Source organism: Leopardus geoffroyi, chromosome C2 (genome assembly GCF_018350155.1).
Source record: "Leopardus geoffroyi isolate Oge1 chromosome C2, O.geoffroyi_Oge1_pat1.0, whole genome shotgun sequence".
Taxonomy (NCBI): Eukaryota; Metazoa; Chordata; class Mammalia; order Carnivora; family Felidae; genus Leopardus; species Leopardus geoffroyi.
Window position 1 is genome coordinate 60351217 of NC_059333.1, and position 18896 is coordinate 60370112.

General features: G+C 36.2%; 1 protein-coding gene across 3 annotated transcripts in view; it reads left to right on the forward strand.

The window, feature by feature from the left end:
• ATP6V1A (ATPase H+ transporting V1 subunit A) overlaps positions 1-16104 on the forward strand; it is a 64185-nt gene extending 48081 nt beyond the window's left edge. For all 3 annotated transcript variants that reach the window (XM_045502086.1, XM_045502087.1, XM_045502088.1), the window contains 7 exons: positions 2256-2378; positions 2737-2851; positions 3408-3471; positions 5296-5499; positions 10190-10284; positions 12123-12294; positions 15676-16104. In XM_045502086.1, coding sequence (XP_045358042.1) covers positions 2256-2378; positions 2737-2851; positions 3408-3471; positions 5296-5499; positions 10190-10284; positions 12123-12294; positions 15676-15768 — 866 coding nt within the window. In that variant the 3' untranslated portion in view covers positions 15769-16104. The remainder of the gene's footprint in view (positions 1-2255; positions 2379-2736; positions 2852-3407; positions 3472-5295; positions 5500-10189; positions 10285-12122; positions 12295-15675) is intronic.
• The last annotated feature ends 2792 nt before the right edge of the window (positions 16105-18896 follow it).

Genomic DNA, 18896 nt, shown 5'->3' on the forward strand with positions numbered 1-18896 from the left:
CCCTGCTCACACTCTGTCTCTCTCTCTCTCTCTCAAAAATAAATTTTAAAAAACATTAAAAAATTTTTAAAATAAAGATACCAATTCAGTCTGTATTTCTTTCAGCTAACATCTTTCCTATCTGTATTAACTAATTGAAAGCTGCATTCTGTCCATTTTCCTTTTGGATAGAAGTTGTTTTTCATACTGATTTATAAAAGCTCTTTGAAATTAGTCTTTTATCTGTCATGAGTTGGCCAGTGTTTTCCCAGTTTGTTCATTTTTTTATTTTGTCTGAGGGTTTTTTTTTTTTTTTTTTAACTAGTAGGCACTGAAAACTCTTTGAAGTTTACTCATATGTATCTGTTTCTTCCACCAGGTCTCCCTAATACATTATCACAGAATATTATCACAGAGGCTTAAAGTGCAGCTATGTATGCTCATATAAGTGAGGATCTGATCCTATCATCAGATTGAAATATGTGATAACTATTGTTTTTTTAAGCCTTTTTAAATGTTTATTTATTTATTTTTGAGAAAGTGCAAGCCGGGGAGAGGCAGAAAGACAGGGAGAGAAAGGATCCCCAGCATGCTCCACACAGTGCTCAGGGCTCTATCTAGTAATGCCTGAGATCATAATCTGAGCCAAAATCAAGAGTTGGTCACTTAAGCAACTGAGTCACCCAGGCACCCCTTTTCTTAAGACTTAATAATGAGAAGCAATATTTTTTTTAAAGACTTTGTTCATGCAGGGGCGCCTGGGTGGCGCAGTCGGTTAAGCGTCCGACTTCAGCCAGGTCACGATCTCGCGGTCCGTGAGTTCGAGCCCCGCATCAGGCTCTGGGCTGATGGCTCAGAGCCTGGAGCCTGTTTCCGATTCTGTGTCTCCCTCTCTCTCTGCCCCTCCCCCGTTCATGCTCTGTCTCTCTCTGTCCCAAAAATAAATAAACGTTGAAAAAAAAAATTAAAAAAAAAAAAAAAATTAAATAAATAAATAAATAAAAAAAAAGACTTTGTTCATGGAATCATTTTTTTAGAAGCCTCAGATATCGACTTCTTATTCTGAAAGTACAATATGATAAATAGTAAAGCGCTGAATTTTTGAGCACTATTTTGTTTTACTTATATAAGACTTTTTCTTTACTGGTAAAATAAAGGAATCAGGGCATGGGATTTTGAGACTATTATAATTTAGTAAAGGCATTTATACATATCATTTCATCTGATATACACAAGTAGGTAGAACAAGAGTTATTCCATTTTAACAGATTAGGAAATAACACTGGGAAATGAAGTTAGTTGTGGAGATTAATCAGAAAACAGGAGCTAGAACCCAGGACTTCTTTCTGTCTATTAGCTTCTTCTAAATGGTTTACTCTAAGTGATTTAACAGAACAGAACCTGGTATACACAGGAGAATGATCTGGATAAGTAAGATATTACTTGTGTTAACATTTGTTGCATTTGAAAAATAAGCTAATTAGTTGATGGTTTTTGGTATATGTGTATGTGATACGTAGACAAAAGCTACAGTGGGAATTAATTTCAGACTTAATTGTCTCAACAAAAAATAGAGAAAAAGTCTTTTCCTGGTTTTTAAAATGTACAATATTGGGATACCTGGATGGCTCAGTCAGTTAAGTTTCTGACTTTGGCTCAAATCATGATCTCACGGTTTGTGGGCTCAAGCCCTGCGTCGGGCTCAGAGCCTGGACACAGATTCTGTGTCTCCCTCTCTCTGTCCCTCTCCCACTCATGTTCTGTCTCTCTCAAAAATAAATAAACATAAAAAAATTAAATGCACAATATTAGAATAGGCTATGGCAACAAATAAACCCAAATTTGTCATTGCTCAGGATAACAGATGTTTTTTTAAGTGGTTAGGGGGACTCTTCTTCATTCTGTCATTCTGGGCTGGGACCCAGGCTGAAAAGTACTCTTCCGTTTTCAACTCCTGACTTTCAGGGCTGCTGGGAGTCCTGTCCATCTCAGTAAGCCAGAAAGAATAAAGAGCATGGAAGGATGTGTGGCATGCCTGATGATGGAACTCATTACTTCGACTTTCATTCTGTTAGCTAGAGGTCAGTTACCTGGTCATATCTAAATACAAAGGAAGCTAGGAGATATAATTTGGCTGTATGCACAAAAGAAGGGGGATTTTGGTGAACAGCTAACAGTCTGCCTCATGTATTTATTGCTTTAAAGTTTTCTTAATGATGACAAAGTCAGGATTCTACATTATAGAATTATAACTTGTAATATTCTCCCCAATTTAGGAATTACGCTGTCAGAATATTTCCGTGACATGGGTTATCACGTCAGTATGATGGCTGACTCTACCTCTAGATGGGCGGAGGCCCTTAGAGAAATCTCTGGTCGCTTAGCTGAAATGCCTGCAGGTGAGTCTTTGTATTGCTTATTATATTAAAAGGCTGATAGGATTTTTAGTACTGGCTTAGAACCTCCCTTAAATTTCTTTTCACGGGGCTCCTGGGTGGCTCAGTTGGTTGAGCATCCACCTTCACCCAAGTCGTCATCTCACGGTTCGTGAGTTGGAGCCCTGCGTCGAGCTCTATGCTGACAGCGTGGGGCTTGGAGCCTGCTTCAGATTCTGTGTCTCACTCTTCGCCCCTCCCCCGTTCGCTCTCTTTTCTGTCTCTCTCTCTCTCTCTGTCTCTCTCTTTCAAAAATAAACATTAAAAATTATTATTTTTTTTTTTTTTTAGCTAAAGAAAAAATTTTCTTTTCTCTTTTCAGATAGTGGATATCCTGCATACCTCGGTGCCCGTCTGGCCTCTTTCTATGAGCGAGCAGGCAGGGTGAAATGTCTTGGAAATCCTGAAAGAGAAGGAAGTGTCAGCATTGTAGGAGCGTAAGCACCTAAACTATTTACTCTTCAAAAGAAGAATAAAAAGTCATATATTTTAAAGAGAAAATATTCAGCTTCCTCTGAGGGTAGTGGTTCTTAACCACTGCAGGGTCACCCGAGGAGCTCTTTACAATGTACACGTTTAGGTTATCTCTGCACTGATTTTTTTATATTCAAGTCACAATATCTTACGAGTAACTTAGAAAATTATAGACATGTTTAAGTAAGATTGTATGGAAAAACAAAGTGAAGATCCATGATCACTACCTGAAGCCATACTTTGTTCTTAGAGTTTTTTCTTCCTTCCTGCTTCATCTATTCGATTAGAGTCATGAAATTGATTATGTCTCTCATATTTTGCACTTGAAGGCATTCAATAGTTACCATTCTTATTTGCAATTTAGTATTGATTTTTATTAATATTTGTATGTAGATTTTCTTTTCAAAGGTTAGTTCTAAAGTTATTTACATTAAAATTAACTTCTAAAAAACTTTTACTTTCATATACCAGCTGTGTTTTCTTAAGCTTTTCTAATGACTTTTTTTCTTTTAAATTTAGGGTTTCTCCACCTGGTGGTGATTTTTCTGATCCAGTTACATCCGCTACTCTTGGTATTGTTCAGGTATACCTTTTCCTAGCATAGTCAACTTCTGAGCTTTCCCACCCTTACCCTAATGTTACCTAATCATCGTGAAGTATTAAATTTACTCATTAAAAGTAGGCAGTAGGAAGGTTTGTTTTAGGAACATTCTTGTCACTGAGAGTTTTTATTCTGTCCATTCTTTCTTAGCTCTTTGCTGAAGATTTATGAAATTTAATTTCTGTAAGTGGAAAATATATCTGGAATAGCAAAATTTTATTAGTATTAGAATAATACTACCCTTTAAATGAGAATAACCCTGGTTGTAGAAACAAATAGGCCTAAAAATGCATAATGACAAAAACCCAGTAGAAGTTTCTTTTTCCTCATAGTATGGTCTAAAGCAGATGATCCTGTCAGAGGGCAGCTCTTTTCCATATACTAATAATTCACAGGCCAGAGGTCCTTCCAGCTTGGGCTCCACCATCATCACCTAGACTGTTAACCATCTGCATCTTGCTGCCACAAGTGGAAACTGTGGAGAAGGCACACCCACTCTGTGAACTTTGGGCTCCAGTGCAATCCCCCACTCATTCTGTTAGCCACACCCAGATGAAAGCAAAGCTGGAAAGTGTAGTTTCTGCCTACGCAGCTGCCTCCCAGTGACAAGGCATGAATGGTAGTGGATAGCTAGCCAACTTGGCCATTAAGAGAAGCCTAAGTGAAAGATGTATACAAATCAGGACTATAGTAAAGAAAATAAATGTTGATATATTCATAAGTATTATTCATGTGAGAAAAAGAATATTTGTTTACGTTTCTGTCAGTATCTGATAAAAAGAAATGTCAAGCTAAATGTACAGCTCTCAAGGTGTTTAACCTTTGCTAACATTTTGAGTTTAAATTGCAGGGAAAGGAGGAGTAAAGTTAAGAAGGTATAAAATATAGGGGTTCCTGGGCGGCTTAGTTAAGTGTCCAACTTTGGCTCAGGTCATGATCTCACACCTTTTTTGTGTGTTTGAGCGTTGCATCAGGCTCTGTGCTGACAGCTCAGAGCCTGGAGCTGCTTCAGGTTCTGTGTCTTCCTCTCTGTCTCTGCCCCACCCCGGCTCTAACTCTGTGTCTCTCAAAAGTACATAAACATTAAAAAAAAAAATGGGGTGCCTGGGTGGCTCAGTTGGTTAAGCAGCCTACTTCGGCTCAGGTCACAATCTCACGGTTGGTGAATTTGAGCCCCATATCAGGCTCTGTGCTGACAGCTCAGTGCCTGGAGCTGCTTCAGATTCTGTCTCCCTGTCTCTCTCTGCCCCTCCCCCACTCGGGCAGTCTCTTTCTCTCTCAAAAATAAATAAACATCAAAAAATTTTTTAAAAAAGTAGTAGAAAACTTTAAAAAATGACTAAAATATACGTGAACATTTGGCCTTTGAAAAATGATTGGTAGACTTATTGAGTTGACCCTTCATGATAGGGAATCCAAGTTAATCAGAATGTTTCCAGGTTTTTAATCAAAGGGAAGAATCTGTTCTTTCTCTATAGACATTTTCTGGTTCCTCTGTTTATATTGTACCATAATAAATCTTCAAAGGAGTCAATTTTTTTTTTCTATCAGACTTGCCATACTATTGAGGAAATTCAGATACAATTTGAATTTGACTATAATTCTCCTGAGACTAAAAGAAATATATTTTTTAATTCTAAGTTTTATTCTATTTCAGTTACACATGGTATATACTAAAAAGATAATTTGACCAAAAAATTACAGAATTGCATATTTAGAACAAACAAATATACTTCAAGGCTTTATTTATTTACTTATTTAAGAAAAATCATTGAATTTGTTTTGTTTTTGTTTTTTTTACATCAGGTGTTTTGGGGCTTAGATAAGAAACTAGCTCAACGTAAGCATTTCCCCTCTGTCAACTGGTTAATCAGCTATAGCAAGTACATGCGTGCGTTGGACGAGTACTATGACAAACACTTCACAGAATTTGTTCCTCTGAGGACCAAAGCTAAGGAGATTCTGCAGGAAGAAGAAGACCTGGCAGAAATTGTACAACTTGTCGGAAAGGTGAGTAGTTAAGCCCCATGGAGGGCAGATCCAGGAGTTATACTGGTGTGTTTTAAGGACAGAGAGAACCTTGGATTCTTGCCTAGGAAAATGAGTCCTTATTAAATGTTTTTTAAAATAATGGAATTTTAGCTTAGCCTTTATCCAGTAGATATTTGAGGGTCCTATTTATGTTATGGAAGGTAGAAAGATGATTATTGTTTTGATTATCTACTATTGAGTAACAAACCACTCCAATACTTTTGAGTGTTTGAACAGTGTTTTACTGCTCGTAGTTTCGGGGCTGATTTTGCTTGGGCCCCTCATACAGTTGCAGTCATATGGTGGCTGAGGCTGGAGTCATCTGAAAGTTTCTTCCCTCGCAGGTTTAGTGCCTGAGCTGGGATGGCTAGAATGGCTATGGGTTAGCTGGACATTTGTCCCTCCATGTAGTGTCTCCACATGGCAGTTTAGGGCTGTCAGACAGAGTATATAAAAAGAAAGAAAGTGGAAACCAACAGCCTCGTAAGCTGGGGCCCCCAAACTAGTATATCTATCACTTCTGTTTTATGTTCTGGTCAAAGCAGGCACAGAGCTTTCCTAGGTTAAAGAAGAGGGGCTTGCACTTCAAAATGGTCAACCAGAAGGAGGAACTAAATTATTAGAGCCTTTATATTCTTTTTGATCCTCTATAGTGCTTTGCATGGTCCTGGTTATATTGTAGATGAGAAAGAAACACTGGATTTACTTTTATTTCTTGAAATAGAACATACCCATCACCAACCAAATTAGAAGTGCCGTGCTTTGGATCAATTTTATTTTTGCAGGAGCACCAAGGCTAGGAATCAGAAGGATTGGATGCTAGTTTTTTTTTTTTGATAATAGCTGTGTGACCTTAAACACATGACTTGTATTCTTGTGTCTGTGTCTTGATGTTTCAAAGGAGGATAGTATAATTAAATTTAGCCAGATTAAATTCCAGAGTTGAATGACTTCTCAGATGGTATGCAGTGGTAGTCAGGATGTCCGTTTCTCTGTCTGGCTCTGTTCTTTTTATTATATGTTATAAAGTCACCTCCTAATTTGTTTTCCACAACTGATAGTATTATTAGCTAACTAGCACATATTAAATACTCATTTTTTATAAATGAGTACTATGGCCCTGGTTAAGAGGAAGTAGAAACAGAAGACCTCCAGAACCAAAGACAATATAAGAAAAGAAAATCACAGGGGCATTTTGTTTGTGAATATAGATATCAAATTCCTAAATTAAATATTACTGTTTACTAGATTCTGTAGGGTATTAAAAGAATAAAATAACACAAGTAAAGTTTATCTCAGGAATGCAAATATGATTCAACACAAAATCTGTTATTGTAACTCACCAATGTAATGTAATGAAAAAGGGATATCTCAACCAATGTGGAAAAAGCATTTGAAGTTCATTACTTATTTATAGTTTTTAAAAATCTCTTAGTAAGCAAGGAATAGAGGGGAATTTCCTTAATTTGTTAAAGGTAATATACTAAAACCCAGGAAAAATATTTTACTTAAAGGAAAAACTTCTGATGCATTCTGTTTAAATATCAGGATTAAAACAAGAATACTTACTATCACTGCTAATGCTCAAATACCAGAAGACCTAATCAATGATGTAAGAAAAGAGGAAACTTGTAAAGAAAGAAATTAAAATATCATTATATAATAAGAAAAATAACAATTAATAGAGAAACGATTAGAACTAATAGAAGTTTGGTGAGGGTTTCAAGATAAACAAAAAATCAAGAAAATGTTTCTGTATTAGCAATAGCAGTTAAAAAATAAAACTAAAAATAAGGTGTCCACAATAGTAACAAAAATGAGAATGTAGGAACTAATCAAAAATAACATTATTCTGTGGAAAACATTTTAAAACTAATAAATGAAACAAAATCTGAAGACATAGAGAGACAGTCCAAGCTCTTAGATAGACTTATTAGGTAGATAGCACTTTAATCTATAAATTTGATGTGATGCCAGTCAAATTCCTGGTTACATCTTTTGTACAAATTAGTAACCATTCAAAAATTCATTTGCTATCACAAATACTATTCTTTAAAAAAGAATAATAAAAAGGGAGGTTTTACTCTGTTGGATATCAATACAAAACATTGTGATAAAAACATGTGTTATTGGTGAAATAACAGACAAATAGATCAGTGAAAGAAAACAAATGTACTCAAGTATATATAGACTTTTCATACGGCAAAGATGGTATCACAATTCGAATGCAGGGAGGATGGATTGTTTTAGTGATGATGGAAAACTATTTTAAATTGGAGAAAAATAAAAATGCAGCATTACCTAATTCCACACACAAAACTAGACTCCAGATTAGCAATTTAAATGTGAAAGATGAGACTTTCAAGTTAATAGACGCAAACGTTAAGAGAATATCTCTGTGATCAATGGTTGGAAAAGGGCTTTTTAAACAAACCCCCATGCATACACACAAGCAATTAAAAAAAAAGATTTTGATTATATCAAATGCAAGGATTTTTGTTCACCAAAGGCCTATCATGGATAGAGGTGACAAAACAGATGACTGATTGGGAGGGAGTTTGCAACATCTAAAACTGATAAACTGTTACCTAACAGTTAAGTTAACAAGAAGATTAGAACTCCCAACAGACATGGGCAAAGGAAGTAGCAGACAAATTATAGAAGAGGAGAAGAGGAAAAACGCAAAAGATTAAGAAGCCTGTGGAGAAATGCTCAAACGATAATGAAATATCATGTCATACCAGTGAAAATGGCAAATATCAGAAAGCTGGATAACGCCAACTGGTGTGAGGACAGGAATGGTGTGCTGTTGGTGGGAGTGTCATCTGGGCTGGCATCGTGGAGAGCAGTGACAGTACTTGCTTGTATATCCTGTGACATAGCGGTTCTGTTTCCGGATATTTATCTCAAAACAAATTCCCAAACAGGTCCTTAAATGGACACGTTTGTGGTGGCAGGGAGTTAGAGGAAATCTCAGTGCTTTCTACGGGGGCAAAGATGGAAAATAAAAATAGAGAAGGAGCATACTGTGGAAAATGAGGTATGCAAGAGCTAGAAGCAGACTGTGTGACACACAGCAACATGGCTGAATCTGAAAAAGTGCCAAAGACACAAATAAAACTGCCTTACATAATTAAAAATACTATTACAAAATAAAATACCCATTTCACATGAATTTATGCACATAAAAGAATACACATAAAACATTTGAATACTTGCCTATGGTTGAAGAGGAGATTAGGGATAAAAGGAATTTAAAAAGCAGGAAAAAGAAAAGAAACAAGACCTGATTCTTATCTCTAAGGATCTTAGTTGTAAAAAGATAACAAAAGACTACAGTTAAGGGACACCTGGCTGGCTCAGTCAGAAGAGCATGTGACTCTTAATCTCAGTGGAGAGTTTGAGCCCACGTTGGATGTAGACATTACTTAAATAAAAATTTTTTTTTTAATTTTTTTTCCACGTTTTTATTTATTTTTGGGACAGAGAGAGACAGAGCATGAACGGGGGAGGGGCAGAGAGAGAGGGAGACACAGCATCGGAAACAGGCTCCAGGCTCTGAGCCATCAGCCCAGAGCCTGACGCGGGGCTCGAACTCACGGACCGCGAGATCGTGACCTGGCTGAAGTCGGATGCTTAACCGACTGCGCCACCCAGGCGCCCAATAAAATTTTTTTAAAAATGCGCTGCATTCCAGTCATTAAAAAAAAAAAATAGTTAACTTACTGAGCCTGTCCCTTTCCCACAATTCCCAAGAAATTTTTACCTGTTAGTCTAATTAGGGTGATTGCAAAAGTTAAAGTTTTTGAGGCAGTGATATTTAAAGAAGCTCTAACAGCAATTCCAATAAAATAGCACTGACATAAATAAGTACATGCTTCCTATACTTTGCATTTATATAGTTGTAAACACCATGTAATGTTTTTTAAAAATTAACTGTTTATGAAATGTATAGATCTTGAAACAAACTTAAGGCTCAAAATTCAAATAATTAAGCTAGGAAGCCAGGATGTGAGGAAGAAAGTATTTCAAAAAAAAGAAGAAAGTTAATTTATTTGTATACATACCATGTTCATAGTAGCACCTATTCACAATAGCTAAGGGGTGGAAACAACCCACTGTCCTTTGATGAATGGATAAACAAAATGTGGTGCATGTATGTATATAATGGAATATTATCCAGCCTTAAAAAGGAAGGAAAATTCTAACAACTACAGAATGGATGAACCTTGAGGACACTATGTAAAGTGAAATAAGGTAGTCACAAAAACACAAATATTGTATGATTTTGTCTAAAGCAGTCACATTCATAGAAACAGAAAGTAGAATGGTGGTTACCAGGGTCTGGGAGAGGGGGAGAAGGAGAGTTGCTATTTAATGGATGTAGAGTTTCAGATTTGCAAGATGACCAGTTATGGTAATCTGTTTCACAACAATGTGAATATACTTAACATTACTGAACTACACTTAAAACTGGTTAAGATGGAAATTTTTATCTTAAATGGTTTTTACCACAATAAAAAAAAATTAACAAGCAGTTATAAAGTGAATTTATTAATGATAGGTGATTGTATATTAATTATATAGTTTTTGTTTGCTTAATTGCTTATAATCACTGATCCCACATTATGGAAGTAAATTTTTAAAAATATATTTTTTTCTCTTTTAGGCTTCTCTAGCAGAAACAGATAAAATCACTCTGGAAGTAGCAAAACTTATCAAAGATGATTTCTTACAACAAAATGGGTATACTCCTTATGACAGGTAACCTATCCTGATTATTTTCTTTTTTTATTTGAGGATTTTCTGTTGGATTTTGAAGAAAGAGCTGCCTTCACATTAGAATTCTTTTTTTTTTTTTTTTCTTCAAATGCAGACGCAACTCTGACTCAATTTATGTTCTTTGGATTGTTATAGCAAACATCTAACAATCTAATATGTACCCTTGTCTTGATTTTGCTTATTTGTGCAGTTATGACAGTATTTTCACTCATTGCCCAGCTATCTTTAAGTAGATTAGATTATGGCATAGTGTGCAGAATGAGGGGATCATTGCCTCCTTCAGAAGCTTTTCTCAATACCCCTTACAACTGCCCATGCCTCTTCTACTCTTTTCCTAAATAAGTATGTCCTACTTTCGTGCTTCATTTCCCAGTAGACTTAGTCTCTTTCTTTCTGCTAGTCTCTGTTAGATGTCCCATTTGTCTCTGCATCTACTGTGGCTTATTTAAAGTCTCCATTTCTTTTCTATTATTTTTTTTTAAATTTTTTAATGTTTATTTTTGAGAGAGAGAGACAGACAGACAGACTGTGAGCAGAGGAGGGGCAGAAAGAGAGGGAGACACAGAATCCGAAGCAGGCTCCAGGCTCTGAGCTGTCAGCACAGAGCCCGACGCAGGTCTCATATGGACTGTGAGATGATGACCTGAGCCAAAGTCAGACTCTTAACTGACTGAGCCACCCAGGTGACCAAGTCCCTATTTCTTTTAAACTTTGATAGTATTGAGCCCTTTCATCATAGGCTAGCTTTTCTCCCTCAGATCATAGTTGGACTGAAGAAGGAACTGAACAAATAGGATTATGAGAATGTAGGACAAGCAGAAAATATGATAACATAAATCTCAAAAATCTGTATCAGGAAGTTAAGTTGTGGCCACCCATACAAAAATAACTCAACCAGGGGAAAATTATTTGGAAAGCATAATACAGAATGTTCATGAAATTGTGCATGCAAGTGTGTTTGAATGTGTCAGGAAGTTGATAAGAATGCATGTGATCCAAGTTGAGTATTAATGTGTGTGTCCTCATTATTAAAAGGTATGGGTAAGTGAAAATGAACACATTAATGGGGGAAGGGTTACTGTTCATTTTAGGAATTACAGTTTTCTGTTTTCCTATTATTCACTAAACCTTCACCCCACTATCACAAGGGAGTCTTTGCAACTCAGTTATTTTACCATTTGGGTTACTCCTTTAACTGCACTGTATGAAAACAGACCCTCAGAGATTAGATTATAGCAGTACTCAGTCATTAGATTATAGCAGTACTGTTTAATTGTTCTTCCTCTTTAGTTATTTTCTTTTTTTTTTTTAATTTTTTTTTAACATTCATTTATTATTGAGAGACAGAGAGAGACAGAGCATGAGCATGGGAGGGGCAGAGAAAGGAGGAGACACAGAATCTGAAGCAGGCTCCAGGCTCCGAGCTGCCAGCACAGAGCCCGACATGGGGCTTAAACTCACAAACCGCGAGATCATGACCTGAGCTGAAGTCAGACGCTCAACCGACTGAGCCACCCAGGCGCCCCATCTTTAGTTATTTTAATAGATAAAAAAAGAACATCACCTTAAGATAAATAAATGAATATATATCTCCATCTATGCATTCACTCCATATCCCATCTGTACCCAAAAACTCTGGATACGTAGTTGTTAGTGTTTACCACCTTTTTTTTTTTTTTTTTCATTCCTTATTATCTGATAAATATAAGTAGTCTGCATATTTAAATAAAGAAGCTAATGCTCTGCTATTTTGTAGATGAAATATGAGCCTGCTTTGGATTTTATTTTGTTAATTATTTTGACTTTCATTTTTACCCTAGGTTCTGCCCATTCTACAAGACAGTAGGGATGCTGTCCAACATGATTGCATTTTATGATATGGCCCGTAGAGCTGTTGAAACCACTGCACAGAGTGACAATAAAATCACATGGTCCATTATCCGTGAGCACATGGGGGAGATCCTTTATAAACTTTCCTCCATGAAATTCAAGGTATATTTTGTTTCTACTTAACTTTTTTAGTAGGAAATGTTTCTTTTGAATTATTTAACTATTTACAAACAATCTATTTCTCCACAGACCTGATGTGTGAAACTTGGCTTTATCATTTTCATACATGCTCAGGACCAGAACAGACCTTAAAGTTATGTTCAAATAAGAATTCTAGGGGCGCCTGGGTGGCGCAGTCGGTTGAGCGTCCGACTTCAGCCAGGTCACGATCTCGCGGTCCGCGAGTTCGAGCCCCGCGTCGGGCTCTGGGCTGATGGCTCAGAGCCTGGATCCTGTTTCCGATTCTGTGTCTCCCTCTCTCTCTGCCCCTCCCCCGTTCATGCTCTGTCTCTCTCTGTCCCAAAAATAAATAAACGTTAAAAAAAAAAAAAATTAAAAAAAAAAAAAAAAAAAGAATTCTAGTGATAAAAGTTATAGTATGTCATGTCTAAAATAAATGCTGACACATTTTCCCTTTTGTCTTAACTGCCAGGCAGTTTAGAGCTAAAATCATAGCTGGGCAGCAATTACTTTACCTCAAGTACCTATTACCAATTTACCCCCATGCTCACCTGAAATGACTTCTGCTGTTTACTTCTAAGTATCCTGTTACGCATCATTTTTAACTTTGAGGTGGATTCTTTTTTTTTTTAATTACTCTAGCCATAAATAGATAATTAAATGAGATTATCAGTAGAAATCCAAATGTGTAAGATTGTTTTTAAAATATTTGATCAGTTGGGTTGTATTTAATTATTTCTAAATTAAGACATCCAAGTATATTTACTAATCACCTTTAGAGAAATTGAGAACGATTCTGTGACAGTGCGTTATATATATAGTGTTTGTTTACACTATAGGTTGAAAGTAAATCTGTAAAAATAGTCACTGTAACAAGAATTTTAAAATATTCACGCTCTATGAGTCCTGTCGCTTCAATTCAAAACATATGACCCAATAACCAGATTTCTTTTTAAATGAAGTATAGTTGACATACAATAATCAGAAAAAACATTTTTTTAAACAATTTTTTTAATGTTTGTTTATTTTGGGGAGAACAAAAGCAGGGGAGGGCACAGAGAGGGGACAGAGGATCTGAAGCAGGCTCCACACCGACAGCAGTGAGCCTGATGTGGGGCTCGAACTCACAAACCACGAGATCATGACCTAAGTAAGCCAAGTCAGACATTCAACTGACTGAGCCATCCAGCTGCCTCCCAAAAGAGGGGAGCACACAAGCCGGGGAGGGGCAGAGAAAGAGGGAGAGAGAGAATCCCAACCAGGCTCCTCACTGATAGCACAGAGCCCAACAGAGCTCTGTCTCACAAACTATGAGATCATGACCTGAGCCAAAATCAAAAGCCAGACACTTAACTGACTGAGCCACCCAGGTGCACCTAATCAGAGACTTTTGATATGAATGTATGTAAAAGGTTTTGTTTTTTTTTTTTTAATGTTCATTTATTTTAGGGACAGAGCAGAAGCGGGGGAGGGGCAGAGAGAACTGGAGACAGAATCTGAAGCAGGCTGCAGGCTCTGAGCTGTCAGTACAGAGCCCAACGCAGGGCTCAAACCCACGAACCATGAGATCATGACCTGAGCCGAAGTCGGACACTTAACCAACTGAGCCACCCAGGCGCCCCAAAGATTGTTTATTAAACTTCTTAAATGTCATTCAAGGGTAAACAGGATCAACAGTACATTATGACATGTACATTATAGCAAGAGTATTATGAAGACATCAATATCATTTTTTCAAAGAATATCCAAAGATCTGAGCAAATGTTTACGGTATAATGAGTGAAAAAAATCAGGTTGCAAAAAAATTCCATATGTAATTTGATCCAAATTTTATTTTTAAAGATTAAACATTCATATGGATAAAGAAAATGTGATACACAGACACATTCACACATGTATAGTGGAATATTAATCAACCATAAAAAGGTGAAATCTTGCCAATTGTAACCTGGATGGATTGAGAGAGTATAATGCTAAGTGAAGTAAGTCATTTAGAGGAAGGCAAATACCATATGATTTCACTCATATGTGGAATTTAAGAAACACAGCAAACAAACAAAGGAAAAAAGAGGCAAACCAAAAAACAGACTCCTGTGGAGAATAGGCTGGTGGTTGTCAGAGGAGAGATGGGTTGGGGGAATGGGTGAAAGGAAGGTGAAGGGAATTAAGAACACACTGCTACTATGATGAGCACTGAGTAATGTATAGAAGTGTTGAATCACTATAATTGTATATTTAAAACTTATATAACACTGTATATTAGTTATACTTTAAATAAATAAATGGATTATACATTCATAGGAAGAGGATAAAAAATATATGTGATAAGGGGCACCTGGGTGGCTCAGTTTGTTGAGCGGCTGACTCTTCGTCTCGGCTCAGGTTATGATCTCACAGTTCGTGGGTTCAATCCCCACATCAGGCTCCACGCTGACAACATGGAGCCTGCTTGGGATTATACCTCTCTCTCTGCCCTTCCCCTGCTTGCTCATGCTCTGTCTCTCCCAAAATAAATAGGTGAACTTTAAAAAATAATTTATAAATCTCTCTCTCTCTCTATATATATATATGCAATGATAAATAATATAGTGATGATTTCTGATCATGTGATTCAAGGTGGTATCTTTTTTTCTATTTACATGCACATTGTATCAAATTAATATCTCCGTAATTTTTTATGTCATTAAATATTCTTCTGTAACATTATTTTGTGGCTGGAGAATAATATTTGCCTATTGTTAGGTATATAGGAAATTTCCAGTTGTTGGTATGGACAGCTTTGTTTATGTAGTTGGTTTTGTGTATTTTCCTGTTATAGCTTCCCAGAAGTGAAATGATTGAGTCAGGGCTTAAATATTTTAAAGCCTCTTTTATACATACTGCTCAATTAAGTTGTTTTCCATAAGGATTTAAAATACACATTTTAAGATTATTTTAGAAATTTTACTTCCTTTGTTCCAATGTGATGCTATGAGACCATGAACAGTAAATTGTTTTGACTAAATTAATTCCAACTATCTTGTACATGCTAGAGAATGAATGTAATGTGTGATACTGCATAATTTTCCCATATTTTGCATATTGTTGAGGATAAATCATCTATTGGTCATTCTATACATTACTCAGTTAGCAGGCAAAATACAAAATCAAAACTTTGTCTTCTTTCTGTTAGGTTGGAGTATTACTCCATTTATACATTTCTCTTCTTATAGGAAAATAAGCATAATTTTGACCCCTGCCTGTGTTTTAGCAGTGTACCTCACTTAACCTAATACTCAAAATATATTAAACATATGTAACTTACTACCTGTTCTGAAAATTCTTTTCCAAAGGTAAATTGAATTCTGTAATGTCTTTTTTCAGGATCCGGTAAAAGACGGTGAAGCAAAGATCAAGGCTGACTACGCACAACTTCTTGAAGACATGCAGAACGCATTCCGTAGCCTCGAAGATTAGAACTGTGATTTCTTTCCTTCTTTTCCTCAGCAGTCTCTCCTCTGTGTATAGTTTCCTAAATTTCTCATCTCCAAACCCTTTGCTTCTTTGTTGTGCAGCTTTGAGACTAGTGCCTATGTGTGTTATCGCTTGTTCCCCTGTTTATCTGGTGGTCTTCTATGAAACAAACATTCCTTTGTTCCAGTGTTTGAAGGGCCTCCCTGATCCTTTCTCCGAATGGTGAATGTAGTAAATATGATATATAATGGCTACACTACTGTAAACTCATATGTAGGGTGACATGCCTCCTTGTCCTAGGTTTGCCCTTGCCTCATCACCATTAAATTGTAAATGGGACTATTGCATGTACTCTCTTTGCAATAGATCTGGAGCGGAAGGCCAGATTTCTACACGTTTTGACAGGTACTTTGTGAAATGACTCAATATCTATGTGGTAAGGTTATTTGCAGCTTAGCATTTTGCTAAGTAGCTGCTTTGCAGGGTATAATTACTTTTTTAAAACCATGAATGATTAATGTTCCAATTATGCATTGCCTCCCCCAGTATAAATCAGGAATGTTTATAGGAAACTGTTGGGAACTCTACTGTTTTTAAAACAGGCATTTGTGGGACTCAGCACAGTATATGAATCAGTACCCTCTAAAAAAGTGGAAAAGGAAAAAAAAAAAAAAAAAAAAAAAAAAAAGTGGAAAAGGAGCCAGGTGGTCAAACTTAAACATCATCTTGTTAAAGCATATTTTATTTCAGTATGAAAAATGCAGTATCAAGGACTACCCTACTACATTACTAGGAAAGTCTTTTTAAAATCACATTTAAAACAATCACGGGGAACTTGATCCACTTCATGCCCTTTTTCTTTTCCTCAAACATCTTAGAAGCCGAAGCTTCTAAGAATCATGTGGCAGTGTGATGGGCAGTAAAATGCCACAGAGAAGATATTCAGTAGTGGTTAAGGCTGTTTGCACCATTAAGGACCAGCTGGACTGTAGTGATTCTTGGGGCCAGAGCGGCATTACATTTTTACAAGATAATGATGTGTGTCATGTGTTTGCATGTTTGTTTGCTCAGTGAACTTTTGAACAACCAGTTTGCCAGCTTACTGGCTCAAAAAACTTTTCAGAATATCTGTAACAATAGCATAGCAGTTTTCATCCTGTTTAATAAGGATGAAATTAATTCTTTTATCTGCTAATAACAGAATCTGGGTCTGTTGGGAACTCTACTGTTCATGTGAAAAAAAGATAATTTCATCCTGTCTTTTAAGTATATGTTTTAAAGTAATAATTTCTGTCTTTGTGTAAGGCATGCTTCAGAACAGCTCTGAGAGCAACAATTTCTCATTAATTCTTTCTGACCAATAGTGCTGGCACCAATGCTTCCTCTTTAGGAAGAGGAAAGGGCATGTGAACGTGCCTAACAACCTCAAATACCCAAATGTAATAGCATAAATAAAGTATTTATTTTATGCCTCAGTATATTATTATTTAAATTTTTAGGTCATGTATTTCTTTTGGTCCGTCAAGGAAAATAGAGAATTCAGCAGTGGTTTGTTTCAGTCTTGCAGACTGCATGTTTTTACAGTGGCTTGCTGTTCAGGATAGATATTCTTCCATATGTAGCTCTTTTTTTTTTTTTTAACTTTTCCAAATATCGGAAAATATAAAAATTATGCAATGATTCGTTGAGATGTGGACTTAATGGTGCTGCTTAATCAGTTTGCTTCCAATGTGGCCTCCCACCTAGAGGCCCGAAGACCAGTGGAATTGAAAAGGATTTCAAAAATGTTCTATTCCTACCTTAAATCTACCAGCAAACCAGGATTATGATAGTAATGAGTGATATGATGAAGAAAGTTTGACCAAGTTTGTTTTTTTGTCATTCTGAGTTTGCAATGTAATTCTTACTCCCTTTGAAGAATGCTGATGTATGGGTGTGAAGATGCTAGAGACAGAAGATGCTCTGATACTCATCGTAAGTGTCCCTTCATCTGTATGTTGTAGAACTTCAAATTGGTCGCTGATCATATTTCTTTAGTAAGAACGTGTTAAAATTACAACAATCTTTTAAAAAGATGATGCAGTTCTATATTTATTGTGCTATGCCTGGTCCTAAGTGGAGCCAGTTAAACAAGTTTCATATGTATTTTTCCAGTGTTAAATCTCACACATTGTACCCTTTGGAAATTTCCTTCCATCCTGAAGAACGAATAGAAGAGGCCATATATATTGCCTCCTTATCCTTGAGATTTCACTATCTTTATGTTAAAAGTTGTGTATAATTGTTAAAATCTATGAAAGAATAAAAAGTGGATTTAAATTAACATTTTTTCGTGTGTGTGTGCGTGTGGCAGGATCTGCTAAAAAACATACCACCTTGTATTTTTTTTTATTGTTCTCAGTGTGAACTTTTAAATTTTTTGTTTCTCCCTTTCTTTATAGATTGTTCCTTAAGATCATGAAATTGAGTTGGGACTCTCACTATAGACTATATAAAGCTCACTATAAAAAGCCCTATAATCATAACCAGTATGATTTGGAAATGTAGTACACAGAATCGCATGCCATTCTGAATATTACTTTAAGTTGAAAAAGTGAATCGTTTCTAAAAATGCACTTACAAATTAAAGATCAATCGTACTCATTTCTATTTTTGACAAATGACTAAAACCTTGTTATTCATTCATAGATTTTTCAAGCTAAATCAGTTAAGATCCAATGTAACAGCATGTTACTGGGACATATTTTATGTCTTTATTTTTTTTAATTTTTGTAATGTTTGTATTTGACAGAGACAGAACGTGAGTGGGGGAGGGGCAGAGAGTGAGAGGGACACAAAATCCAAAGCAAGCTCCAGGCTTTGAGCTATCAGCACAGAACCCAATGCAGGGCTCAACCTGTGAGCTGTGAGATCATGACCTGAGCTGAAATTGAATGCTTAACCCACTGAGCCACCCAGGCACTCCTATTTTATTCCTTTAAATGTATTTTTAACAACTTCCAAGGGAGTAAAGAAACAGTGTGAAGTGAACAACTCTGTATTACTATCAAGTGTCAAGTTTATCTAGAGAAATACTTAAAAATCCATAGGAAAGCATATTCATTATAGAATGTTTGGATAATTTATAGTCC